The 27,186-nt window shown below is 36.7% G+C and overlaps 5 protein-coding genes across 5 annotated transcripts; 1 reads left to right on the forward strand and 4 right to left on the reverse strand.

Annotated features, from left to right (window-relative positions):
- Positions 1–24: 24 nt before the first annotated feature.
- On the forward strand, positions 25–4,040 carry LOC131774520 (cilia- and flagella-associated protein 418). Its single transcript, XM_059090569.2, has 5 exons — positions 25–260; positions 368–461; positions 1,407–1,528; positions 2,784–2,932; positions 3,372–4,040. The coding sequence occupies exons 1-5, from the start codon at positions 106–108 to the stop codon at positions 3,476–3,478; spliced, it is 627 nt and encodes a 208-aa protein (XP_058946552.1). The 5' UTR covers positions 25–105; the 3' UTR covers positions 3,479–4,040.
- Positions 4,041–4,045: 5 nt separating this feature from the next.
- Positions 4,046–5,025, reverse strand: LOC131774519 (beta-1,3-galactosyltransferase 5-like). The gene has a single exon (XM_059090568.2). It carries the CDS (start codon positions 5,023–5,025, stop codon positions 4,051–4,053), a length of 975 nt encoding a protein of 324 aa, XP_058946551.1. The 3' UTR covers positions 4,046–4,050.
- Positions 5,026–6,585: 1,560 nt separating this feature from the next.
- LOC131774540 (eukaryotic translation initiation factor 6-like) lies at positions 6,586–12,433 on the reverse strand. The gene is made up of 8 exons (XM_059090590.2): positions 12,196–12,433; positions 10,884–10,969; positions 9,563–9,606; positions 9,091–9,222; positions 8,650–8,760; positions 8,297–8,362; positions 7,901–8,082; positions 6,586–7,639 (listed from the first exon to the last, which is right to left on the reverse strand). The coding sequence occupies exons 1-8, from the start codon at positions 12,300–12,302 to the stop codon at positions 7,630–7,632; spliced, it is 738 nt and encodes a 245-aa protein (XP_058946573.1). The 5' UTR covers positions 12,303–12,433; the 3' UTR covers positions 6,586–7,629.
- A 296-nt stretch (positions 12,434–12,729) lies between these two features.
- On the reverse strand, positions 12,730–23,124 carry LOC131774556 (sodium/hydrogen exchanger 8). The gene is made up of 17 exons (XM_059090605.2): positions 22,924–23,124; positions 22,623–22,783; positions 21,213–21,293; positions 20,960–21,018; positions 20,298–20,381; positions 19,435–19,536; positions 18,891–18,925; positions 18,479–18,622; positions 17,936–18,074; positions 17,694–17,799; positions 16,774–16,890; positions 16,189–16,271; positions 15,818–15,929; positions 15,074–15,216; positions 14,842–14,901; positions 14,567–14,698; positions 12,730–14,482 (listed from the first exon to the last, which is right to left on the reverse strand). Exons 1-17 carry the CDS (start codon positions 23,037–23,039, stop codon positions 14,378–14,380), a joined length of 1,779 nt encoding a protein of 592 aa, XP_058946588.1. The 5' UTR covers positions 23,040–23,124; the 3' UTR covers positions 12,730–14,377.
- Positions 23,125–24,127: 1,003 nt separating this feature from the next.
- Positions 24,128–26,647, reverse strand: LOC131774640 (uncharacterized). The gene has a single exon (XM_059090691.2). The coding sequence runs from the start codon at positions 26,575–26,577 to the stop codon at positions 24,478–24,480; it is 2,100 nt and encodes a 699-aa protein (XP_058946674.1). The 5' UTR covers positions 26,578–26,647; the 3' UTR covers positions 24,128–24,477.
- Positions 26,648–27,186: the final 539 nt, after the last annotated feature.

Here is a 27,186-nt window from a genome sequence, read left to right on the forward strand (position 1 = left end):
CCCAGTACTCCTCGCTCTTATCACCCAGGCTCCATTTATAAGGGGGAAAAATTATCTTGTAGTTGAGTTGGAGGAATTGGGAGTTTTTGTTTTGAATATTTTACTATGGCAGACGATATCGATGATTTATTAGACGAATGTGAGACGAAGTTTTTCGACAGTGGAAAAAAACCTAAGCAGGAACCCACCACCAAATTGAACTCCAGCTTGAGCTCAGAAACGGGAAAGACATCAAGGTACAAGGACAGAAAACCGAAAAGGTAGAAACGTTTTTACCCTCCCTCCCCAGTATAACACACTTATTTTCACTCTTTTATTTTGAATAAATTGGCGTGAATGACTCAATCTCAATGACTCTGTTTCTTAGTTCACATATTAAAAATGCTGATCGAGATGAACTACATGATATGATCCAAGAATGTATGGATGATGGACCAGAAATACCTGAACTGAGACAACAGGTAAAACTAACCAGTAAACTATCTAATTTTCTTAGATTTCCAGAAACTAACCAAAAGACTAATCCCTTGATGAAGTTTCCCGCATAGATCGTGGTATTTTAAGCATTCATTTACTAAGTGCGAACGAAAATTCGGTTTCCCTGCCAACGGGTGTGCATAGGTCACGTGAATGAAAACCAATCGGATTATGATTTTTATTAAGCCGGTTGGCTGTTTATCGAAGTAAGAAGAATATTGAGATTTGCTTTTCAAAGTTAATTTCGTACGATTTCTCCTTGTAAACTAATCTGATGATGATCCATATTGTCATCATTCTTACCATTATTATTGCCTGACATCCTCCAGTCCAAGCCTTCTTTAATGACTATTGTTACTAAAGAAAAGACTGGAGAAGTTGCAATGACCAATGATGAAAACTTCAACTATTATAAAGAATCAAGGAGAATTTAAATCTGGAACAGTTTGATTGAGAAAGTTAAGCACCTGATTGATTGATAAAGTTTCTTAACCATTAACAGCAAAGCCCTTGCAATCTAAAATTACTTTTGTCACTCAGTTATAAACTGCTCCATGGGCTTCTCCAGCAGGATTTTGGTTATCATTCATTGAGCATATGTTAAAAGAGAGAGAGATAGAGATCAGAGTAGCTAATGTTTATGTTTTATACTATACAACTAATACTCACATGTTGCAATCAGTATGACTATTATGGGCTATGAGCAGAGTATTAAACAAAGATATGAGCTATTGAATCAAGGAGTCTGTTTGAAAAATCTTCAAAAGATTGTTTCTTGTCTAACTTTTATGGGGACTGCTTTGAATTCTAAGCTTACTTACCATCAATGGTCTCCTGTCTCAACTTCATAAGTCAAGGGAAATAATGACTGCACCAAATTAATTATAAATTTATTTATATATCCTTATTTTTATTAATTTCTATTACAGCCAGCAAAATCTTTGTCCAACTCAAACACAACAGATTTAAGTTCAGCACGAAAGCGTTGTGTCAAAGTTTTTCTAGGCGGTTCTAAATTTGCAAAAGGGCTTTGCACTGGGTCAGAAGAGCGGTAAGTGTGTTATTGAATATAAGATATTTTTCATCACTAATTAGTATTCTGCAACAAAAACTCCTCAGTGCCATAATTTTTACAAGAGCTTTGCAACCCTTCAAGTTGCCTTTACCCTTTAACCTTCAAGATTTAAATCTCAACTTTTTGGCAAAGTCCTTGTACATCTTACAAATTATTTCGTCATTGATATTTTGGTGTTAAATGAAACAGTGTCCCTCAGCTTTAATAACCTTTCCTCATTTCACCTCTCTGCTAATAAAATATTGAAATTGGAAGGTGAAATTCCTTCTTGATCACTACTGGGATAGGGAGGTTTATTGAAAGTTTAAAATAGGAAGAGGAAATTTCCTAAACCTAACTCTAACCACTGTCTGTCCCTTGCACTTCAAAAAGAATTTTTGTTCTAGAGTTTAAAATTATTACAATGAAATATAAACAGTGTTTTATCTGAAAACCATAACTCAACAGAAAAATCAAACCTAATTATTGCTTCTTGATTCTTACAGCCAATAATATTGATGCAAAGTTGATTAAAAATTTTCAGCAAGCTGAATTGCAGTGAATATTATTAATCTCTACTAATATTAATCTAGATATCGATAACTGAGAGGCCTGGACTGGGTACAGGCAAGGTGCATATTAGTGTTTTCACTTTCCTTATGATTAGGCAATTTGTTTGGCATACAAGTCATAAGACTCGGCTAGAATCAATGGCCGTTCACCACACTAACCCATTTTAATTGGGAAATTACTTATAATAAGTATATTACCACTTAGTTGTCTGTGCACAAGTTATTAGTGATCTAGCAAGCAAGCAAGCAACGATCTATTTCTAGCTTTGAGCAAGTCTTAGTGTCCCTCCCACCCACACCATCAATAGTTTTGATTGTGTATAAATCTCATTTGTGTTTGTAATTTATCCTTGATTACTGGACTGTTGGTGTAGTGTATTCATCAAATATCTCTCATGGAATAGTCTAGTGTGTTATTTACGTAGAATATACACATTTAATGAACTGTCTAGTTCCAAAACAAGCCTCTGTCTGTTGTGGTGTTTAGAACAAAGTGCAACACCTCTCAGGTTTCTAAAATGTCAGTCACAGTTACTACTAGGAGTCCTATTCTAGACAGACCTGGGTTCTTACTTCAACAAAATGTGCATGATTTAAGGACAGGCATTTTATAGTAGGAGGCAAGAAAAGATTTATCAGTTGCATGAATTAGTGGTTTTAATCTTTGTTTTCATATCTAGGGTGTGTGACAAGCTACGATGTACATCATGTGATTTCAATGTGGTCATCCTGAATGACTACGAGTGGCACAAAGATTGTGATTATTTATTCTTCAGAAATAATATACCAGATTTTGACAAGCTTATAAGCAAACTAACAAGGAAAAGAGGTGAGATTGTGGAGAGTTCATTTAAAAAATAGAGGTCACTTCCCAACACTGTGGCCCAGGCTCAATTTCTGAACCTGGCATCACATGTTCCATTGGTTCCCATCCTTACTCCAGGTCACCTAGCTTTCTTCCCTTTACAATGAACATTACAAATTTTTAATTCAACTCAGAAACTTTGGACTGGAAGGACCATCTCATGGAATGTCTGTTACTTAATTATTACTATTATGACTATTATTAATACTTTTTTTTTCTCCTTAAGAGAATGAAATTTTCAATCGAAGATTTTGTTGAGTGTCTGTTTTAGAGGTTTTTATTTCATAGTAGGTGAGGGGTAGAAGGGGAGAGGATAACCAAATGTAACCAAATGTAAACTGTACCAGTGTAACACAATCCCATCACCACATTTTTTGCAATTATTTGTGATATTTTTGGACAGGTTGCTGTGCTTATGCCTGCCAGTGTACATGGAAATCAGTTGTGAAACTGACAGAGCTCTGGTCTGGTGATCCACAGCTGAAATGGGTTTGTGGAAAACACAGTTGACATGTCTATCAAGTCATTATGTGAACAGAGTTTCCTAGATACCTATTTAACACAGTTAATGTCAACTGTATAATACCAGCAACTGGATTGTTGTAAATAGGCGTACAGTATGAATATGAAAAAATTGGAGTTGCTACTATTATGGAAAACTTTGCTGTGTAAGTAGGGCTCACAGATGGAAAGGTTGGAAAACCCATTGGAATCTTGTGTGTAAAATAATTTTATGCCACCTGGCTCTTGATTTCTAAGCAAAGCACACCACTTACTTTACAAAGAGTTAAAATAAAGCGGAAGTTTAATGGTAACGGTGATCATCAAATACAATTAGAACAGGAAATATGATTACATAGTTTCTGAATGACTTTTTTGTGTGTGGGATGCCTCAAGCTTTTTCAAGCTATGGAGTTACGTGAGAAAAGCAGGATCACAGAAACTAAAAAACTGAGCAAGTTTTATTTTACCTAAATTAGAGTGCTATTACTATTACTGGGACTGTTTCCTGCTTTTGTGTAAGCAATTCAGGCAATAGTAGAAGCTGGTAGTTGCACTGTACAAGTCTTTTCCCTCAAACATCAATAGTGCGACCCCAACCAAAAAGAATAAAAATCAACAGAGTGCATGTGTAACTGTTGAATTAAACACTGACCAAGTACCTGATGTTGAACAAGCACATTAGGTGTGAAAAAGCAATCATCATAATTAGAATTTGGAAACAGGAACCAGCTGTGATGTACTGGTGTTAAACCCAATTCATGCGCTATTATCCCCACATAAACATCGTCGATTCGAAATGGATTAATCACCTCAAATGAAGGAACCATACACTCCACCACATCATAAGAAAGAATAAAACCGCCCCCGCTACAATAATCTGGAAAAGCTGAACCAGCATATTCTTTGTGACTAACGGAGAACTTGCCATAGCGACGAACTTCAGCGTTTCTGTTTATTTTCCCCATGTACAGACCATTTTTTGGTGTTGATGGGCGTTGTAAACGAGTTATCAAATCGTTGGTGTTCACTAAAACATCATCATCTGCCTTCAAAAGATATGAAAATTTGCAGTATCTCGCGGCCCACTCAAATCCCATCGCTACTTTCAAACTTTGATTCCAGTAGTGTTCAGAGTAATTAGCACGAATAATATCACCATGGATTTTATTTTCTGCCTTTAGTAGATCAGAATCAGTTTGATTCTTTGTTTGTCCAACTAAAAAATATGTCTTCCATTCAGGAACGCTGGTTTTGTCCGTTCCCCAAGTTTGACGAATTAAATCCCTTCTTCCGAAATGTGATGGTGCTGAAGATACCAAAACGAGAAGGAAATAATTCTGCAAACAAACAGTCTTGGATATCAGAGTGGTTTTGTGTTGTGACTGAGTTGCTTTCCAAGAGTTACAGTTTTTGCGGAGACTAACTAATGACTTGGGTGAGAGATTAGCCAAAAACGAAGTTAACGCCGTCATCAAAGCGGCTGCCATCGTTAACTTGATGAGAAGCTTATATTTGCTTCCAGTGAACATTTTACTGCAAAGTGGAGCTGACATTTTCCATCTACCAGTCTGGAAAAACTTTATCACTAATTATAACTTGGCAGGCAGCTGTGGACTGGGGATGAAAAAAATAATTATAACCTAAAAAAAGGCCAAACAATGAAATGTCCTTGGTGTGCCTCTCCTAACCGAGGTCGTGCAAAGCTAGAAACAGCTGAAACTCATGTGTCCTGATTGGCCAGATTTCGAGAGCACGCTTTGCTCTCGGAGCATGCGATTTTCCATACTTAGAGAAACCAGTTCACGCTGTTACTACGGCGAGCAACAGCGAGATGTGTCCTGCGAAATTTCTGAAGAGTTTTAGATTCTGGTATGCAATTGTCAGGCGATTCCAAAAATTAATTTGGTTTAAGTGGACAATTTTTCCGAGCTTGAGCATACAAAAATATACATCGAAATTGTGCGCTTCTGATCAGACTTCAGAAATTTTTACCAAAAAACTGAGTTCCACTGAAAACTTTATACAAACCTCTTGAGTATATTCGATGTTTGTCTGGAAATGTTGGTTTTTCAGCAACACACTAGAAAACACATAAACATAGTATGCAAAAGCTCGTAGAATTTGTCCAATAAAAAACCAATATATATATATATTTCTTAATTGGGCTCAGTGTAAAGCTCTAATGCGCTCTAAAACGTTTAAATTCTACATACACCATAAAGGAAATGGTCAGAAAAGCGTATCAATAGAACTGAACATAGGCATAGGTTAGAGACATCCTTGGCGCTTTAACTAAAAAAATTTTCCCAGGAAGGGTACTAACAAATTGTTAAAAATGACAGCTGAACTTCCCACCCCCAACCCTCTCCTCCATGCTAATCATAGCGTTTTTTGGTTTTGGTTTTTGTTTGTTTGTTTGTTTGTTTTTCTTTAATAAATAATGTTTTCAGCGCTAAGGGCGACGCAAACTGTACGCGAAACCAGTAGCACGCAAATCCAAGTGGTAGCGTCCTTCCTAGAATGTCCCCCTCAAAAGAATAACTGAAATGATTTACGGTCAAATCCCGCGAAAGTTGCCTCGCCGGAATTCACGCTAACCAAACCTAGAGTTACGTTAAGGGGGGTAAGTTTCTGAAGAAACTGTGAAACTCCGTCGGTGGGGGAGTATAACAGATTAATTACGTATTATCATACGAGTTGATAACGTGAACTGGCCACCGTAAGGAATTTAAAAGCTAACGTTTCGAGCGTTAGCCCTTCGTCAGAGCGATTGGAGGAATTGTGGATTGTGTGGGGTTCTACAGGGGAATATAATGACGAGAAACAATAATCAATTAGTTGAATGAAGAGCGTGTTGCACCTCCGCCAAGGTCATCCACTGCATAACTTGTTCTTAGTGCGAAAAGTTAGACATTTGTGAAACAGGAAGACGACTTGGTGACCGATTCCGAGAAGACCTTCACGACGTAAAAAGAAATGACAAGGACGCATCCAAACCAGTCACTAGACACATTAATCTCCCTAATCACTCAAAGCAGCATATGGCAGTTTGCGGCCTTTCCCTACATCTAGGTTGTTCGGAAAGCCGCAAAACTCTAGAACAAAAATTTATCTTTCAAATTGGCACTCTTTATTACACGGTATCAACAAGCGCATTACATTCAATCAAATTACCTTAGAGTTACGTAGCTCGACTTTTATCAAATCTAAAAACACAAAAATCTAACATAAGATTTCATGCACCAACAGGACACCTATTGTTGATACAATTATTAACACCAAGCTAATGAGATAGATATAAAACACTGGCGTACTTAATCAGATCATGTAAGAATGAGAGAAAGCTATCGCATTTTACAATTTCAAAATTTCTTTGATGCAATTATATTCACTGCTTAAAAAGGATTGTTCAGACAGACTGATAAGCCGTTTCCTCGTATTTTATTATTACAAAGCTGTTTTAAAGACTCAATAGCATCAACAGTTACAAGTGAAAGGCATTTCAAGAAATGACAGAAAAATAATCCTAAATAAAATTCAGGCATTGACGGGATTTGGTTAGGAGCCTCGAACATTCTGGCTACTTCAAAGTGAGCCGCAAAGCGACTTGTTGGACGAAAAATATGGCATGATTATACAACTGTTTTATTAAACTGACGCTTTCACAGTTTTTTAAAAAATATCCGTAGAGGACAAGACATATGGCTGATATGCAATTAATTACCGACATAAGATATTAGTCATTTCATTCTTCGTGATTGGCACGTTTGACATCACATCATTTACACAGTCACTTCCTTCATAGTTGGCATTATGTTCTCACTTGATCACGGAGAGGACTTGTGTCACACTCCTTTCCCTTTTATCTCTCCACCCTCTGAGCGAGAGTTTACTTTCTTGTGAGAGCTTACTGGGGCAGTGATCATTGTGAGTGTGTGTGTGTGTGTACGTGTGTGTACTGGGGGGGGGGGGAGGAGTACATACATTCCTATGGCAACCACGACATCTCTTCAGGAACCACCTCCTTGATGCTGATGTTCAAGAGGCGGGAAACTTATTAGCGTCATTAAATAGGAACTTGTACTAAACATATCCATGGAGAGAAAGTTGATTGTACAAATATGATGTGCTTCAATATGCTTCAATTTTCCTGCAGTTTATGTCATGCTGTAAAATAAAATATTACTTGTAAGCCTTAGATATTAGACTATACACTACATGAAATGCAAAAACACATCATTCAACTTAGTTTATACAAAGGAGAAAACTTCCCCACTAAAAAATTTGCTTTGTCTACATTACATAAGACTCTCTCCTAGAAAATTTGTGTTGTGGTCACGAAAGTTTTTCCAAAGAAATCATGAGATTTTTTTCTTTAATTCAAATGTCATCTTTTGTTTCTGAGTGGCCTACAATTAAATTACTCACCTCTCAAACAGTGATGCTCTCATACTGCTGGTAATAGCTGATGGTTGAGCATCTCCTAACTTGAATACACTTTCTATCACAGACAGTTCAGTACTTGTAGTGTCCAGTCCACAAAATGAAACCCAGTCATTTACAACCATTCCTGCTCCAACGACATCACTTCCTCTGTTGACTGTCCCAGCCTAAATAAATTTCAACCACTATCAAAGAATAACAAAACACTGCCTTGGACAAAGTATAAAACTTTGTCTCTTCACATCTGCACATTTATTGGTATTAAGAATATTATCACCACAATCTTAATATGCCTGGAGCATCAAACTGTCTTTCATAGTTTGCTTCTAACATTGATACAGTTGAACTTTTAAATAAATGTAAGTTAAAGCATGAACTCACCACCAGAGGAACTTGTAATAGCGATGACAACTCATCTTGATCTTCAACAGCTGTTCTTGGATGGACCTACAAAAAAAGTTTAAATTCCCTTCCACCTGTAGCATACAATGATCACATTTATAAATATCAGAATATTTATTTTGACCGGGTGGATAGCACACTTTATTTTCAACAACCTTGTCCAAGAAATAATCATTTCTACATAGGCTGACACTTCTTTTGAAACTCTTGTAACATAAAATTGAGAAAAGAATATTAATGTGTATAGTGCATTTTATCACTCAAAATTTTTGGTTTAACAAATAGACTGCAACAGTCAAAAGAAAAACAGAGTTTGATAATCCAACACTTACTAGGCCACCATTATTACTAAGAGCACAATAGCTCCCAACTAAAACATTCCCTGCCACAGTCTGACGAAAGACCTCCACCTTCAGGGTATCTGCTAAAATTTCCTCAGTTTCCTGAAAAGTAAAAATTATGTTCTTGTATCATTCCTATAAACATTCTTTTTCCAGGTGGAATGGACAGAGCTTTGTTTATGTTGTTCCAGGTGTGGGAAAGTCACGCAGAAATAGGAGTGGTCTGTTAGGGGGAAATATTCAAAAGTGTTTGGTTGTTCCTTTTAAAACTGTTTATTTGCAACAAGAAAGTAGATGTGCTGATGACTTATTGTTCACACTTCTAGGTCTAACTCCCTACCACATTTTGTAAAACAAGTTTAAGCTAACCAGACTGTTTTTAAGAATAAAAGCTAGCTTGTTTACAACCTTAATTGATTGTATAAGACTTACCCTGTCTAAATCAGGGTGCACAAGGGCAACATAGTCATTACAGACAATTACATTTCCTAACGCCGAAAGTCTCTCCTCCACTCTCGTTATCTTCACTGAATCAGGCAAGGCATTTCGAATATGCTGAAGTTCCTACATGAAAGCACAGCGAAAAAAATAAACAGTTTAGACACTTGCCAGATGTGATAAATCCATAAAAATAAAAATACTATTCCTATAACAAGGTCTTTTGTTTGTGTGTTAACTAATTCAAAGTTGAATGTGTTGTTAAAAGTAAAGTATCAAATTAAATGTAAGAATTTTACTTTCTCAGTGCTAGAAAGATGAAAGGTTTCTAACATATAAAGTAAAGTAAAGCAGAGTCAATACCTCTTCAGAAAGTTGTCAGTCAACAAGCCACCATCATGGAATTTTCTTTCTCATTTATGCTTGTTAGAGTGAAATAACAAAGAAAGAGGTTTTTAAAAGTTACCTGATCTGTTGTTGTATTTGGTACAAGAAGACCATTTCTGTTACCTGAAATATAACAAATTCCATGTGTTTAACAGTTCTTTTTCTATTTGACAACCAGACCTTGTGTGTGTGTATAGAAAGTACAAGTAAAGGAAGGCCGAGAGAAGTCTTAGACTACAGTAAAACCTCCATTTAACGAAGTGCCAAGGGATTAGGGAAATTGGTTTGTTGTATCAAAAACCTCAATTTGACAAATTTGCAGAAAAAACAACCAAAATGTTTGTTATATTGAGGGCCAGTTAATAATAATTTTTTTTTATTTTTTTTTTGTTTTATGATGTGACATCATGCTACCCAGCATTTTGGGACTGAAATGATTACTGCTTTAACAACTATATGAAGCTACAGTACACTGCACAGGTCTATATGAAGCTATAGTATACAGTACAGGTCTGTACATAGCTACAGCACCTTGTTTGTAAAGAATGGACAACAAACTTCAGTGGAAGCTACAAATGGAGAAATAAAGGCATTGCACTGGAAATTCCATCAAAAATAAAGAGGTTAAATTCAACTTAACCCTTTAACTCCCAGATCAAATTTGTAATTCTTTCTGTCAACCATACAATTGTTATCATGTTAGTTCAGAGAATTTGGTATTGAATCAACTAATTATCCCCCAATTGATATTTTTCTTAATTCTCATTACTCATCTGGTTGATATTGTATTGATATTGTAAGGAGAAATTCTGTCTTGGTCACTCATGGGAGTTAAAGGGTAAATAGTACTAATAAGAGACAAAGAGGATAAAGCAGATCTGTAGAAGTGTCCATAATATCAGTGTCTGCATTTACAATGAACTGTTAGCTGTAAAGTTGTTTTATTGTTATGAAATTGATGGATTTTGATTCTTGTCAGTCTTCTTGCATTTGCCTTTTGTCACGTGTTGACATTTGTTCATTATATCACGGTATATTGAAGTTTGGACCTCTAGATTCTGTTCATTATAATGAAGATTTCGTTATACAGAGGTTCATTATATCAAGGTTCTTTCCTGTACAATTTACTGTAACTTTTGCCAGGCTGAAGAGTATCGTTCATTATACTGAGGACTTTATTACATAGAGGTGTGTTAAATTGAGGTTCCACTGAAGTAATATGCAAAGAAAAAGGCAAGTACACATTACATCAACAATTCTTAACAGTGTAGATGTATGACAATGAATAATTTGGTCTTAGCACTTGAAATGAAGCTACATGGTATGTTTATAGTTATTTCCATAATTAAAAAATCTTCTATGCTAGTAGAGTAAACTTGAAGCAATAGACAAGGTCTCACCAACACACAGTCTCCCAACAATTCTAACGCCTGCAACTGATGTTCGAATTACAGGAATTACATCTGAGAGTTCACCTTCAAAAACACTACCAACACAAAATAAATAAATAAACATTTCCAGTCCTGTGAAACAGATAAATTCACCTCGTTCTTTTTGTACTATAACTGGGTCAAAGACAGGGGATGACTATATTCCTTCTATTCAAAAAAAAAAATTCAATGTATGAGATCTGATCACAAGTTGCTGTTGTGAACACAAATCATAACTCTCTTGCTGAAGAGGAGATGAAAAAGAATGAAAACCAAACTTAAGAGGGCAGTGGAAAGTAAGCCCATAAACTTTTAGGCAAAACGTGAACTTGGAAATAGTGCCTCAGAACACCAGACAAGATACAAGCATGATACAGTATGTACAGGTACAATGGTATTCATGGTAATACTAACTGCAAGTTGTTCAGATATCAAGTTCTTTTGGGTGACCATTCACTAACCCTTAATTCATGTATTTTATCAAAGAATCCTTCCACCTTTCTTTTTTATATTTGCAATTTATACAACACAAAAATATGTTAACATCTTGATCAGAAACTGATCTTGTTCAACACTAGCCACCAAGTGCATTCTTACTGAGGAAGGCTTTCAAAGCTAAAGATTGACCTCAAACAAAGGAGGGAAAGTGCAAGAGGATCAAATGGCCCAAAAAATTAGAATGTTTCTGTGGTTGACTCCCTTCCTATTTTACTCCACTGACCCCACTCCTCCCTTGAAGTTCACAATGAAAGGCGCACTTCAAGGCCAGGAAGTGCCCCTTTATTAATTTCAGTGTTAGTACTAAATTCATAAATGACAAAAAAGAAAACATGACAACAAAGTTTGGTCCTATTTATACGTAAAGTTTTCAAAAGAGTCGATGATCAGATACAAGACGAACCAAATAATAGGAATAATAACAAAACGATGTATCTCCCAACACTGTCTATTGCAGTGGGCATGGCTGAAATAACAGAGAGATAAGCCACACAGCTTTACCCATGACCCTACGCACATAAACAATGATTAGGGATCAGTGGTTGTATAAATTTAAAGGATGTGCTTAAGAATGTGCTATTGCGGACTAGAAACAGAGCACTGTACAGACTTAAATGCTCTTGAACCATTTCTATCGTCTTTTTCACGTGAAGTGCGATTTCTGATTCCCTTTTCCATTTCGCTCTTTCCCGTTTCTTGCAAAAGAATTCTATTCCGTAAAATTCAAATACCAAGCTACAAGCTTCTTCGACCAGTAAGCTTTCAAAGTACTTGTGCTACTTGCCTGTAGAAGTTCTCTGAGGCACCGATTCCCACGAGGCAATACGCGTTCGTCAACTTCGCGAAAACCCCAACTTCATTGCTGTTTTCAAATTTCGCTCTCACCGCCATGTTTGAAATGCCTGTTTTCTGTAGTTAGATTCCGAATCACGAAAATGACAAAACTGATTGAGAATTAGGGAAAACTATTGAGGGTCAAAGGAAGTAAAGAACACGAAACCGCTTGCATTGCACAAGAAAGTGCAATAGGATGATGTAAGCGTTTACCAACTTGAAAGGAGGGCTTGTCATGTAAAACTTACTAAAGCGTCGCACTTATTTATCGTTTGCATCAAATTTCGTTGTTTTTATAAGAACAGATGCGTCCCCTTCTGTTCTGTTTTCCAGAAAATACTTTGGATAAAATTTTAAAATTTGGGCTGAAATGGCCCTCTGTACTGTGGTAGGCGGTAAAGAGGTAAAGGGAGTGAGGAATAGATGAACAAGAAGTTACCATGGGCACCCTTGACTCGTTGAAAAACAACAAACAACAACAAAATACTCCGAGAACCACTGAAATCTGACTTTTACTTCAAGTCCTTTCAGAGGAAATACTGTTGCTACAAGTGAAAAATAAGAAACATGGTTTATTTGTACAGGTGTACAAATATATATTGTGCACTGCAACAAAATGCACCACAGCCGCGTGCAGTTTCCAAAAGAGTAAATGCCTGACAGTCAAAACCTTTTAGAGACTTTTCACAGAAAGGTTATTTCTCAAAAATTGCACACCTCCAATCAGGTTGCTGGACATGGTCTTGAATGGACTAACTTCTTAGCAGTCAGAAATAATCAAAATGCCACTGAAGAGTTCCTAGTATCAGATTTTTGTTTAGAATGTCAAGTGATTCCAAAAATTGAGTTTTTGGTTCTTAAGTGGACAAATTTTCCGAGTTTTTGCATACTATAATGTAATATAATGTTAAGTCTGTTAATGGTTCAACTGGTTAAAATATTAATGTGTTTTAGTATGGTACGTTCCAGCTTGACCACTGAAAAACCAACATTTCTAAACAAACATCAAATTTACTCAATAAGTTTGTATGAATTTTTCAGAGGCATTTTATTTAAAGTTTCTGACTTCTGGGCATTTATTCCATTTGAGACCCAAGCCCAGTAGTGTGATAAGAGGTGTGCAATTCCTTAGTGTTGAAAACTGAGCAATATTCTAGTATGCTTAAGCTAGGAGAGTTTGTCCACTGAAAATCCAAATTAATTTTTGGAATCATTTAACATTTCTGAAAAAGCTTCTGATATTCGAAAGAGGTTTGAGAGAACCTTTTTATGGAAAATCTGTGAAAATTTCTTTCTGCCGGGCATTTAGGAGACCATGGCCAGCTACTGGGCATTTACTCACAATGTATTTCAAGAGTGCTACCTGCCAAAAGTAATAATCTTAAGAGTAACTCCACTTTGCCTCCACATTTAAAACTTTCAAATATATTATTCACAAATTTCTACCCAATTTCTCCTTGAATATTCAAAAACTTCTGTATAAGTTATCAAACTTTAATATACATATTTACAAATAATACTTAACATAAATTTATATTTCATCATCTACTAAGTCATGGAAATGTCAGAAAATCACTGAGACAAAAAATTGCCTCAGCCACAATGTACTAATTCTTTGGTACAATGTACACTTAAATAATCCTCTTTAATGTATTTATAGAGTTTGTAGTCTTGGCAACTTAGGACTGCATTTAAGTGGTTCCATTAAGATGAGAGCTAATGAGCCGGCCATTAGTGCTGAATAATGGTTCCTCCTACATTGAACTTTGATTGTGTGGTCTGATCATCCAAGTAAGAGAAGCTTTGAAAAGGTAATTTGGTTTTATCAACTGAGTTAGTAATGTAAATTAGCCACTGTAAAGAGCTTCAAAAGGTGATGTTTGAGCATCAGCCTTCTGTCAGAGCTTTGAAAAGGAATGTTATTCACAACAGTGATTGTAGTTTCAAGTTATGAGATAATGTCTAAAACATGAAATATTTAGCTTGTATTTTAAAAAAAAACCCAGAAATAAATATCCATAAGTGTAACAACACATCACTATGTCCTTACCCTTAATTAGTGATCTACTAGATCTAAATTTGCATTCATTTACCCCTTCCCAAATTGCTTCATTGTGAGACAAATGTGTAATTTAGAGTTTGTTCTCTGCTTCATCTTCAGATGCCAAGTCACTGTGCACTTCACTGTATAACTGACTTGTTAAGCGCTGCATTTCTTCATGTGCATTGCGGACCTCCTGAAAGAACAATGCAGGAAAAAGAAGGGTAAGCACAACAGCAATCAGCTGTAGCAATAATGACCCAGCAGTGCTGTATTTTACCTGTCTTGTAAACTTTCTGGTGAAGAATGGAATGAAATACTTAGCATCAAGCCGAGAGAAGCCCTTCAAAGCTTTCCTGCTGCTTATTCTCCATTCATCATCAGTCAGTTGATCTGCATCCACTGCTTTACCCTGTGGATTAACAAATGTTGGCTTACTGCTCTGTAAGTATACTGGCTGGAGGAAAAGAGGAACAGCACACAATGGAGAAGAAAGGCAGTAGAGAGATGAGGGGTGCATGGTCATGCCCAAGTTGTAATCATTTCATGACTTACCTCTGTCTGTGTTTTACTAAGTGTTAAACTCTTTTCCAATCCTTGATCTGCTTTGAGTAACTACAATGTAAAATGTATGACAGGAAAAAAAATTAGGTTTTCTTTTATTCATTAAAACTATTTCCACCATTTCAGCTTTTCCAACCACACATACTGTGCATGAACTGAAAGCCTAATAGAATTGATTTAGACTATACAATCATCATTTACAATGTATTGAAGTTCAATTCACCTTTAACAATGGAAGAGTTGATCCGCCTAAACACAGAATTGTGAACATGATTATAATGAGTGTAGAGGTGATGAGGACATGTCGCTTTTCATCATCCAACTGAAGATGGAGCACAAGAGCAAAGGCCACAGCCCCCCGCAAACCTGAGGATAGTATCAAATGTCATCACATCTACTTTGCAGAAATAAGCACTGACAGTATCATTTAGTCTGTTGATTCCATGATATCTCTTTGAGTGCTTGCTTTCAATCAGAGAACAATTACAAAAATACAGTTTGTGATTAAGGTTCTATAGATCTCTTTTACAGGAACTGTATGATAAAAGGAAAATTCCAGACCTTTTGCTATATTAAAGGGAAGGAGTCAACCAGACTTGATGCAACTTAACTGTACATAATTACATTGGTTACAGGTTTGTGGTTTAGCCTGTGTCCTAATCTAAAATGTCATTGGTCATGTGGTCATGGACCACAATGAGAACTACTGGTTCAACCAGTAATTGTGTTATCCAATAAAGTCATTATTATTACTATTATTATTATTATTATTATTATTATTATAACAGACAGTCACAAAATAATTCAGGTTACTTCAAGTTCTCTTAGTTTCACAGTGACATTATTTAGAAGGGAACATTCAGGGATGATAACACAAGATTAAGTTATGTGCATACTCTTTAACATTGTACATGTAACCAAACAAAAACTCATACAGACAAAGTATTTCTATTGCTTACATACGTACCACTAAACCACATTATGAACTGAGTTTTGCGAGAGATTCTAATATCTCTGAATTGGTTTACAAGGGAAGATAGTGGGTAAATATTCACTGCTCTTCCAAGTAAACAAAGAATCTAGTAAGTAACAATATAAAAGCAAGAAATAAGTATTTTAACAAAATTTAAACATGGCAAAATGTAAAAATAAAAATAAATGTGAATGCATCAAAAAAGATTGAACACTGTCTTGTAAAATCTAGAAGGGTATGAATGGTTATGGGTTGACATAAAATAGCCTCAGTAACCAAATTCTTAGAAAACTATTTGTAAAACAATCAGGTAGAAATTTCTGCACATTTTTCCGTGGGAACAATCTTCCTTTCACAATACTTACTATAGTCCAAATAACAAATGCTGGTCTAAATTGATGTTTGAAACTAAAGATTGCCATTCCTAAATAAGCAAATACACATGTTTCTGAAATAAAAAAAAGGTTTAGTAAATTAACATTCAGGGCAATGACAAACAAATCAAAGCTTCTCAAAGTTCTTCATTAAAGTCAATATGAAAAAAAAGAATTTTATAATCACATGTTTCCTATAGAAATAATTTACAATAACTGTGTTCAGAGGCTTTATCTAGGTGCTGATATTCACACCAATCATCCCCCAAATAAGGCCAATCAGGGTCAACGAGCATGATGTATACAATTATTTAACAACGTAATATCCCCTCTGTCTAGAGGCAAGCCATTTGGCTATGAACGGAGTGCAACTAGGAAGCTAAACTCAAGATCATCATGTGACAAGTTCAGCATCCCGACCACACAGCAATGCTCCCTTAGTATATAAACAACAGTAACCACATCATGGGTCCACAGAGTTCCAAACCTCAGGTTTACCTCTCATCTGAGTCATTACATCACTCATCCACTTTCTGTAAACCTTTTTTTTATCTCAGGAATATGAATTAAACATACCTGCCATAAAAGCTGTTGTACGAAAAATCTGTTGTACTGTAATTTGAGTCATGGGTGACAAATTAAAATGGGTGTAGTGAGACATAACAATGCCACAGAATAAAATAGCCATGATTCCTGCAGTCAAACAGAACATAAGAAATTGGTCACCTGGGTGCATGGTAGGTAATACATGCATGAGAGGGAAATTCACCTCAGGGGTCATTCATAACTGAATAACTCTTCCTCAAGTTATCTTCTTGCTTGAATAGTTGAGCTCCATGAATATTTTCTACTAAAATTATTACATGATCAATTGAACGGAAATGTGACACCTTTCTTTATATAAGGTGCAGTTTGGGAAGTCATTTTTATTCTATTTTATGGTCACTTAAACTAAAATCCCATGCAGTAGTTAATCATGTTACAGGGCTTAAAATTAACTCCAGAGCTTGGTGGCCAGTCAGGCCAGTTTCCTTGAATTCTTAGAGGCCCATTCCAAAATGAAGTTGCCCTTAATTTCCTCTAGTTTAAAATGAAAAACTTGAATAAATGCCCCATGGCTTTTAACAGAGTGTTAACTAAAAGGAAAGAACCTCACGAAATCACTGTTAAAACGGCTTGGAATTTCCACTTCAGAACTACAAAATTCACTAAAATGGATGATCGTAGAGTCCAGGCAAAGAAATGAAGAGAAGGGTAGTCCAATTAAACTACATATTGAGTTTTATTTTTAACTTTGTACTTCACATAAGTTACATTGCAACTTTTTGAAATTCTGTAGCATAGTCACACATTGGGCATTCAAACCTTAACTTTCGGTGACCCTGGTCAGTTATAACTTGCCACTGGAAACTGTGCAACTGCCAATTTCGCCCTGATGTTAAATTGTATTTAAGAAATATCATCCAACATCTATAGACTGAGTAAAATTAACTTACCTGATAGTTTTAGGCCCTCTGCCAAACCATAAGGTGCATAGGAAAATATTAACATGGTACCAAGTTCTAAAGAAGGAGTGGTTCGCAAATCAACATGCTTCAAAAGGTGACAGCATTGTCAAGGAAAAAACATTTTAGTAACTAGTTCTGTGTCTTCAAGGTATTGCTCTGAACAAATAATTTTCCTCAGAATAAAAATCAAACAACACTGCAAAACTAGAAGTCACAATTTTCAAGGATATAAATGCACTTATGAGAGCAAATAGGATCCCAATGCCTGCTGAACCACAGAACATTACAAGAAAATTCCCCACAGCTGAGAAGAATGTCTCAAAAGAACTACTATCAGCGTATTGTGCAGCTCCCATCTCTAAGATAGTACTGAAAATAACAAGATAAATATTTCAATAAGGGTTTTACTTAAAGTTAAAGGAAAGGGTTTATGTATTTTCCTAAATGAAAAAGTGTAACTGAGACGATTCTGTGGTCATGATGAATAAACCATGCAAAATGCAATGGGTTCTTCTCCTGTATGTTCATTCCTCATATTCAATCCTCGTGTTCATTCCTCATGCAGCCTAGAAGCACCTGAATGCCAAAGGAAGGATTCTAGTCCTCACAATAACTTGAGATAACATGTGACCTACTTTCAAAAATAATTTCTCATTAAATTCAAACACACAGCTCACTATAAGGAAAAAAGCATAGAATAGCACATCAAAGTTTAAAGAGAAATGAATAACATGACAAAGGAATATTGTATTGAATATAGAACACCCACTTACTTGGTCATGACGATAGAAACAGCATCATTAAGAATACTCTCGCCAAACACCAACATGTTTAATGTTGGATCAACATCCAATGCATGGAAGATTGCCAGTGTTGCTACAGGATCCACTGCTGAAATCAGGGAGCCAAAGGCAAAGCTGTGAAAAGAAAACTTGGGTAAACCTTGAAGTCACCTTCAAAAGCTTTTTCAACATGTATAGTGGGAAACTTAAACTAAAAATCAAAGCATCACTGTCTATCATTACATTGTAACACTACAAGTTAGAACTACAGTAAGTACCATTACAGTTCACAAGCCCTGGAAACAGGGTCAGCATCAGAAAAAAGACCTAAATTGAGCTTATAAATGTACAGCAGCTCACATGTTTGCAGGTAAAAACCTAACCAAACATTATAAAACCTCACCTTTCTCTTAAATCAAGTTGAAATGCTACACCACCCTAAATGGACAAATAATAAAAGAGATATGTCTTGTAAGATGTCCATTAATTGAAATGAACAAGGAAACAATATTTTATGCAGCTGCAGTCATATGGAAATATCACTTTTATCTTCACTAAAATACATGCAAATATAGAGCTCCAATTTAATCTGATGAAAAAGATCATGATGTAAAGCACAGAGTACCAGTAATTATGATTGCCTCTTATATTCAAAAACTGAAAATCTGTTTTGTTTTGTAATGATCTATTTGCTTTACGAATTGTTTTCTTCCTAAAGGACCACTTAGGTACAACAGATGGTCATAAAGATTCCTGAGATAAGAGCAGATTTCAGTTCCAACACTAAAGTACCACTTTTCAATTTATACAATTAAGCATAAAGCATGCCAATAAATTTATTATGATCAGTATTGTTGTAATTCTAACTGATCTTTCATCAGGTGGTTGCTGATCACCCAAAACTGGTTTTTCAGGAAGGTCCTTTTAAAGACAGAGAAACCACTTACCTTTCCCAATAAATAGATACCACCTCCAATAACAATAGCTGATACAGCTGTTCCAAAAATAGCAAAAACAATAATCGAGCCTATGTTGGCAAAAAAATTACCCTGAAAAAGGAAAGGAACTGCTGAATTAAAATGTTCTAGGGAAAGTGAAGTGCTAAAATCATCCAATCCCTCATTTAGATGGTAAAGTTCATCTTTGGCTCTTCAAATGCTAAATTTGGATGTGAAATCAAGTTTTATAGAACATGAGGTACTTTACTTCACAACTGTGGAAGGGGCATATTTAACAGGAATAATTTGGCAGAGACATTGTGCCCATAAAAAATCCATGAATTTTATTTCCACAACTTGAAAAATACTTCATGTCTAGTGTGTTTTGTTTTCATAGCCATTTAAACAAATAATAAAATAAATTACAAAGACTTTGTTTCCAACATAGAAAAACAGCTTTCTGTACTGAAAGCTAAGAATTTGTAGCCTTCTTTTTTAAACCATATATATTGAAGGAACATATAGCCTAACAAAACAAATTCTAAGTACCACTGAATGGGTGAGAAGTTGTCTTTCCGTGACGTAAGTTCAGAGTTCACTGATGACATTTCATAGTTAGTCATCTCATAATTACATAGTGCATGTACCATTCAATGTCTTAATAACCAAGTGGCTCAGAATTCTACACAAAAAGTCAGATTTTAATGCAAACCTTTAGTGGTACACACCATAATAACCATAGTCTAACATAAAGGAACACATACAGTGAACTGATTTGAAAAAGAAAATTCAAAACTTTGAAACTTTTTAAGATAATTTTATGTTAATTTTAAATGAAAAGTCTCTTCTTGTTATCTGGATGATACTCTTACCTTATGGAGTGAATACCCAGATTCAAAAATTATTGGTGGCAACAAAATCAGGAAAAATGCTGTAGGATTGAAGTGTTCCTCTTTCTATTTAAAGCCAAAAAAAGAAAGGAAGTAACAGAATATAAATATTCTGCCTGTGAAAAAAGTCTTCACTCAAATATAATAATTCAAAAGAAAGCAACAACTGTTTTGTTTTGAAGGGGTGGATTCCTGAATGTGATACTTCATAAGAATATTTAAAAACCAATCAATTTTTTGTCATGTTAAATGACACAAAAATTATGCAGAACTGGCACTTAGGAAAATTTAGAAAAATGGATGAGCATACAACTGTGGTAAATGTTGTCACCTTTAATACAAACTTAATGGAACTTAGAAGTCATGCACAAGGTCTACATTGAGATATGAAGAAGAAGGAGAGAATTGAAAAGAAACAGGAGGACATTTTTCATGTCCAAATGAAAACTTGGCCAGAATGTTCAGGTTTAGCTGGACAATTCTGCCTAGATGCCAAACAATTGGTGAACTTGTTCCATATAGGGTGACTGAGGCAAGATACAAATAAATGTAATCCTCAGAAAATTAGAGCTGGCACCTGTAATGAGCAACTATAGTAGAATAATTTATCATTAACATCAGCAAAGCAGAAAACTGAAACAAACCCTCCAGTCTCCAAGAGCAAAATGACTTAAGGCTTTTATAACCAAACCAACTAGTGCACCTGCAATAGAACAACCAACAATTGTTCATTCAAGGTTTGATGTAAAGGGGAAAGATTAATTATATACATCTTCTGTATGAAAGTGTCAAGTTTCAAAAAGTAGATAAATATAGTACTGTCTCTAGAGTAGGTTGTGAGCATTGCATTCACTCCAAAAACTATCTGAAATACTATCCAGAGATAATGCAACTTACCCAGGAAAACAACAGCTACACTTTCAGGAAGGTAGTGAAATTTAGTCTTCAGTAAAAAGTGGATCAACAAAATACAAAGGGCTAAAATGAAACCAAATGCAAAGTAATCAAGAATTGATATTTTTATTTTAAAAAACTATTGAAATATAAGTATATACAATATTTATACATAGATGTAAATATTTTAGCGGAGCTCGCAGAGCATAGCCCCATAATTATACAAAATAGTAGTAACCCATCAAGCCAAAAAAAGTTGGATGTACAATCATACGACTGTATGACCATACGACCGTACAAGGTGCTACTATTAACATGCGTGGTCAACTATACCATGGGCACACCAATGCCACGGCTTTGTTCAATAGCACAGTGGTCAGTGCACTGGGCTCCGATTTGGATGACCCGGGTTCTAGTCCTGGCTAGGGCAAGGCAATGTGCCCTTGAGACGTGCGGGAAAAAAAAAATGCAAGCTCCACTTTTAGGCTTGGCTAAATCTATATATTAGGAGATGAGTTATCCTAATTCACATATCTTTTCAAAAAAGTTTTCTTTTCACCAAGCTTCACCTCAAATAGAAATGTACCAGAGCATAAATTGCTAAAGACAAAAGAAATGAGAAGGGAAAGATATTGCACTCAGACATTCTCAGTGCATTCACAATATCACTTTCTTGAGAATGTAACATAAATAATGTATTATGTATTTGTGTGTAAAACAGTTAGTCACAGAAGAAAACACTGATCTGATAAATTGGAAAGGAAGGGTTTCACTAACTGTATAAACTGTATTTGTACCAAATAATATAGTTCCAGTGTAGGTATGTCTTTCTTTTGAATTTTTTCCCACTTTTCCTTGTAATAGGCAGATTCTTTATCCTAAAAGCTAACTTAGCTTTTTTTAAAGAGTGGAAACACTCTGCCTCTATCTATGCCAAAGCACAGTGGAAACTGGGCCAAATCATTCCAGATAAGTTTTAAATTCTGTTGCAGCTCAAGAAGTTATTGTTGAGACCAGTTTCAGCTGATAGCAAGGATCATTTCAGTGAGGTTTCAACAATTAAAATAATATGCTGTTTTTGTTTGTACTACTAATGGGTGTAAGTAGGATTTTCATAAACATGTGACATTTAGTGATATCTTTTCTGTCGTGGTGTCACCAGCTGTTCTTATTGACCACTGAAAGTTATCTCTACTTAAATACAAAAATCACATCATCTTAAGAATTGGAGATTAGCAGCTGCTCAAATAATTTTAGAATATAAAATATAACAACGACTACACAGTAAAAATGTGAATTAGTTGCCTCAAAGAATGACAGCTGACATTGACTGAAAATATTAGTAAAATGTGTACATCTCGCTCCAACAACCACACACAGATAACTGTGGATAAGAAGATTTAAGTATCATACCTACAACGAGAAGAATGAAAAAAATTGTCATCGAACTGTGTTGTTCGACCTCAGGTGGTTCGGGTATTTCCTCGATCGGCGCCTCGGTGGTTGTTGGAGGTTGTGTTGTAGTAACTGGTGTAGTTTTTGTCGCATTTACTTCCCCCTCTGTGTTGTTCATGCTAAAAAATGAATTAAACAATGAAGTGTTGATAACTGTGATCACAATCAATGGGTGTAAAAATACTTCAGATGAATAAGTGACCCGTGTAAACATTTAATATTTTCGACTGGTACAAGAGTCATATTCCAAGTGGCTCACCCAATTGAACTGTTCGTTCGTGACGGAGTTTCTGATGGAATATCCTCACACCATGAAACGCTGGCGTAGACAACTAGGACAACGACCACGGCTTTCCGTAGCGGTGATTTCATCATGAAAGGGGAGAATTCGACGTCTCAGTAGAAAATTTTCATGGATAGGTAAACGTCACCCTCTTTGCAGACATTGAAAAACATTAGAAATGTGGCTGCGCGCGCATACTTTACCAAGTGTTCCACCACAAATAATCACTGACAGGCTCACTTTGCGACTTCCTGATCCACTAAAGACACTCATTTGGGTCTTCGTTGGTATTTGCAAATATCATTTTTGGATTTCAGAAATATAATAAATCTATAAAAGAATGTCAGGAACAAGAATAGCTGTGCTCTGGGTAAGATAGACAGAAATAAAGCACAAATGAATAAAAGGTATGTTTTAAAAGAAACTTTTGTGCTGCGCTGGTAAGAGAGTGTAACAGGGTAATTAAGAGTTATCAACTGAGTTGATGACGTAAATTGGCTAAAGTAAAGAGTTTAAAGGTTGACATTTCGAGCGTTAGCCCTCCGTCAATCGCTCTGACGAAATGTCAGCCTTTAAACTCTTTACAGTGGCCAATTTACGTTATCAACTCAACTGATAGCACTTAATTACCCAGAAATAAACTGCAGACTGGACTGGCCCCACCGACAAAGCAGAAATTTCACAGTCATTAATTTGAGGAGTGAAGAAAATCGGAAGGGGGGACTAAAGACATGGAATAAAGGACAAAGAGCGCGATAATTTTTTTTCTCCCTTACTCATTTGCTTGGCCAGCTGAGAGCCTGACACAGGCTAGTCTGTTCCGCGGCCCCCGGGACAAATCAAGGTTACCGTCACCACGTGCTTCCAATGCAAGATAATTGATGGTGACCGAGTACGTTCGTTAACTAATGTCAGTCCAATGCAATCTGGGAAATACTTCCTTTGGTTTCATTTTAGTCAGGGAAAAAGGCATCCTTGTAAGAATTATTTTACCTCTTTTGATCTTGAATGGGATATTGAACGGCGGGAAACATGAACCAGTTTTGCTGCGATCATGGGTTCACAAAGCAGTGGGCGGAGCAGTCACCAAGAGATCAAGGCGCGGGGTCTAGAACTAGTTATAGAAGCAAATGGGGGCATCCACGTTGAATAAAATTAAAGACGACAAAAATCTCTGAGCGAAAGCAAATGGCTTCTTTTAAAATTTTCATTCCGAGTCAGTTGTAGAGAGGATGAACAGGCCTTCTCCAAAATCACGTTGAAACGAAACCGAACGTTGACGTTCTTGCAGAGAGCGCACAAAATCTCAACTATCATATTATTTGGGAACACTACAAGCTACAGCCTCTTTGATTGTTTGCTCGTTTGCTTGATCGTTCGTTCAACGTAAGTTGCATCAAACACATTTGCAAATCAGTCTGTAAACGCCTAAATACAGAGAGAATAATCAGGCTATCTGCTTTCATCTAAATCTATTGATTTCCTCACAATCTTGGCACGCTAGAGTCTAACATGACGAACTGATTTCTCTTAAGCCTCAGAGACGATGGACAATCTCGGAGTCCATCCCATGTCCCGTCGTCGCCCGGAACTTGTCCGTAATTTGATCTTCTGAGGCTCCAAGACGTCACTGTCTTCCTCTCGAGGTGGGATAAACGACAGCTCAGAGCGAGCTTTTTGTTGGGATTCAGGTATCAAATCCAAAGGGAGTCCCCACGCACCATCAGGGCACTGCAAAGATGGAAGAGAGGCGGGTCTATCGTGTTCAGGCTCAAGATGACTGTTAAAGTGGCTAGTGGGTACTGTATTGCCCCGGTTACGCGGCAATGTTATAGCTGCGTCGTTATATAACTTATCACTTAAGTGTCTACGAGTTGAGGTCCCCTTGGATTTATCATTGTCAGGTTTACTGATCGGGCTTTCAATCTCAGTCTGTGGTTGACGATCAAATCGGCCACTAGCTGCTGAGTAGTTACCGTTAGGTGGCAATGCGTGGTCAAGTAATTCTTCACTGGAATATCGCCGAGATGACGAGTTCCTAGGTTTGTGTAGCAGCTCAAGTTCAAGGTGACTGTCAGAGTGTCCAGCCCGTGGGGTGTTGCTTCGGTCGAATGGCAACGTGCGAATTGTGTGCTCAATCAATTTCTCGTTGGAGTTTCGCCGAGTTGAATGGTTTCTAGGAACAGTGCCATCAGGAATTTTCTCCAGCATTTCACGACGATCTGATCTTTTCTTACGTGCTCTGTCATCAGTGAGCCCTTTGCGCGCTGATTCACTTTGCCGCATATGATTTCCAACGGCATTTGTGCGTTCATCCTCACTCCCTTGGAATGTGCTGAAGCTGGGTCTTCTAGAAACACTTTCTTGAGACACTAAAGACGCTCCGTCAACTGAAGATGTTCGCCTTTTAGAGCGACGACAAGTGCTGCTGATCCTTTTGTTATCGTCATCAGTGTCGTGGCCGCTGTCTTCGCTTGCTGCGTTTCCAGTATACATAGTTGTCACAACAGGCTGCAGAGAAGCGGTGCGTGACACGTCAGTTTGATTGCCCAGACTACGTATACTTGAGGTTCGACTTGTTGGCCTCAGCGAACCGTTTAAGCTCTTATTGCCAAGGGTGTTACATCGGTCACAACCACTACCACTTGCTCGCCTAAGTGCGTTCTGTCTGTGAAACGCAAGTCTCTGAATAATGCTGTCTCTCTTTCGGTTGATAAATACAAAATAAAACAAAAAGCTTCCAACAGTGAAAAGCAAAACAGGTCCACCAAAGACCGCCAAGTAAAACCAAATACGGGGCTCACAACGCCAAGTTGTTACAAGGTCACTACTGTGATAATCAAGGTTCTGTGTTACTTCAAGCACGCCGACCTCGGATGACCCAAACAGTAATCTCGCCGAACATGCTTCGTCCGCACCCGCGCTACAACTGAAAACTGAAGAATCCACATCGTACACTTTGCGGCTTATAATCATACCAAGGTTCATTTTTGAAACTTCATTCTCTTTTTTGGAGTATTTAAAAAGAATAAAGAAGTAGCCTGTTTCTTTTGCGGAAAGAGTGTAAGATATTCTGGAAGGCTGCGAGAAGGATTCCTCCTCAGAGAGGCCGCTTTCCTCCGAAGAATCCCCATTTTGAAGGATCCATTCATCAAGTCTTTTTCTGTCCTTGAAAATAAAAAGCTTCAACAGTCTATTAGACTCGGCATTTATAACGACGGAAGATCCTTCTAGTAAATAGAAACTCTTGTACCAATAATTAAATTTTGACACTAATACATCTGTGGAAATATTTGTTCTTCGCAGTTGGGGACTTACGCGTGAAGACGGCAGAATCCACAATTTCCGTTTCGACGAATCTTGTCCAAGCGATATGTCTTCACAGAAAGCCGTAGATACCGATATCAGCCTCATATCGCCTTGAGTGAGATCATAAGTTTGCGACAGAAAAGCTGAGAAGTTCAAAATAAGAATAATAAATGCCAATGCTGCTGATAACACGACCAAACTAGATATTCCAGCGCAAATCCAAATTCGAAGCCGCCATTGTTGGTTTTTCATGTATTTCTTCCCATCAAGGTTGTCTGGTACATAGATGGCCTCAACTGTTGTGGTCGCTGCCATATCCATAGCGTTCTTTTCATTCGTTACTGTGTAAATAACATCAGAAGAACTTACGATCGACTCACTGGCCTCAAACGACCCGTAACAACGGATGGAAACGTGATACGACTTTGGAAGTCAAAGGGGTTTAAACTGTCACACGCTTGTCAACACGAATATAGACAGCTGGTAGCTGTGGTCGGTATTCCATTTGTTTTCTTTTGCAAATATTTTTTTCCAGCCAACTTATCAGGCTGGATTTAATTTTAATTTTCAACGTATATTACTTAAATCACATCTTCTGTTAACAATATTGATCTGTACAAGTGAGCTGCTCTTTGCCTGGTAACTGTACAGGAAACTGCGCCCTTGCCACACCTATCCCAAACAAATAAAAGTCAAAAGTACCGCCAGGCTAAACAACCTTGATAAACAAAATTCTTAAACGTTCGAAAGGTTTTCAGACTTTACTGCGGTATATGCTTCTCTCTTCTCGTAAATTCTTGAAAATAACTCGTGGGAATTATTTTGCTCTCGCAAAAGTGTATTCGCTTATCACTTCAGGACTTTCTCGCAGCGACCAAAAAGTTAAATGAAAAAACACGCTGGAGTATGACCGTTAAAGCGTTTTTCCTT

Source organism: Pocillopora verrucosa, chromosome 3, assembly GCF_036669915.1.
Source record: "Pocillopora verrucosa isolate sample1 chromosome 3, ASM3666991v2, whole genome shotgun sequence".
NCBI classification, from domain to species: domain Eukaryota; kingdom Metazoa; phylum Cnidaria; class Anthozoa; order Scleractinia; family Pocilloporidae; genus Pocillopora; species Pocillopora verrucosa.

Coding starts and splice junctions, on each gene's coding strand:
- LOC131774520 (XM_059090569.2), top strand. CDS start 106: ATGGCAGACGATATCGATGATTTATTAGACGAATGTGAGACGAAGTTT. Junction 261..367: donor AAGGACAGAAAACCGAAAAG/GTAGAAACGTTT, acceptor TCTGTTTCTTAG/TTCACATATTAAAAATGCTG. Junction 2,933..3,371: donor CAAACTAACAAGGAAAAGAG/GTGAGATTGTGG, acceptor ATTTTTGGACAG/GTTGCTGTGCTTATGCCTGC.
- LOC131774519 (XM_059090568.2), bottom strand. CDS start 5,025: ATGTCAGCTCCACTTTGCAGTAAAATGTTCACTGGAAGCAAATATAAG.
- LOC131774540 (XM_059090590.2), bottom strand. CDS start 12,302: ATGGCGGTGAGAGCGAAATTTGAAAACAGCAATGAAGTTGGGGTTTTC. Junction 10,970..12,195: donor GCCTCAGAGAACTTCTACAG/GCAAGTAGCACA, acceptor TTGTGTTGGTAG/TGTTTTTGAAGGTGAACTCT. Junction 8,363..8,649: donor TTAGTAATAATGGTGGCCTA/GTAAGTGTTGGA, acceptor CTTTTTTTGTAG/GTCCATCCAAGAACAGCTGT.
- LOC131774556 (XM_059090605.2), bottom strand. CDS start 23,039: ATGATGAAATCACCGCTACGGAAAGCCGTGGTCGTTGTCCTAGTTGTC. Junction 22,784..22,923: donor CGAACGAACAGTTCAATTGG/GTGAGCCACTTG, acceptor TTCATTTTTTAG/CATGAACAACACAGAGGGGG. Junction 14,699..14,841: donor TTAGTAAAACACAGACAGAG/GTAAGTCATGAA, acceptor GTTAATCCACAG/GGTAAAGCAGTGGATGCAGA.
- LOC131774640 (XM_059090691.2), bottom strand. CDS start 26,577: ATGGATATGGCAGCGACCACAACAGTTGAGGCCATCTATGTACCAGAC.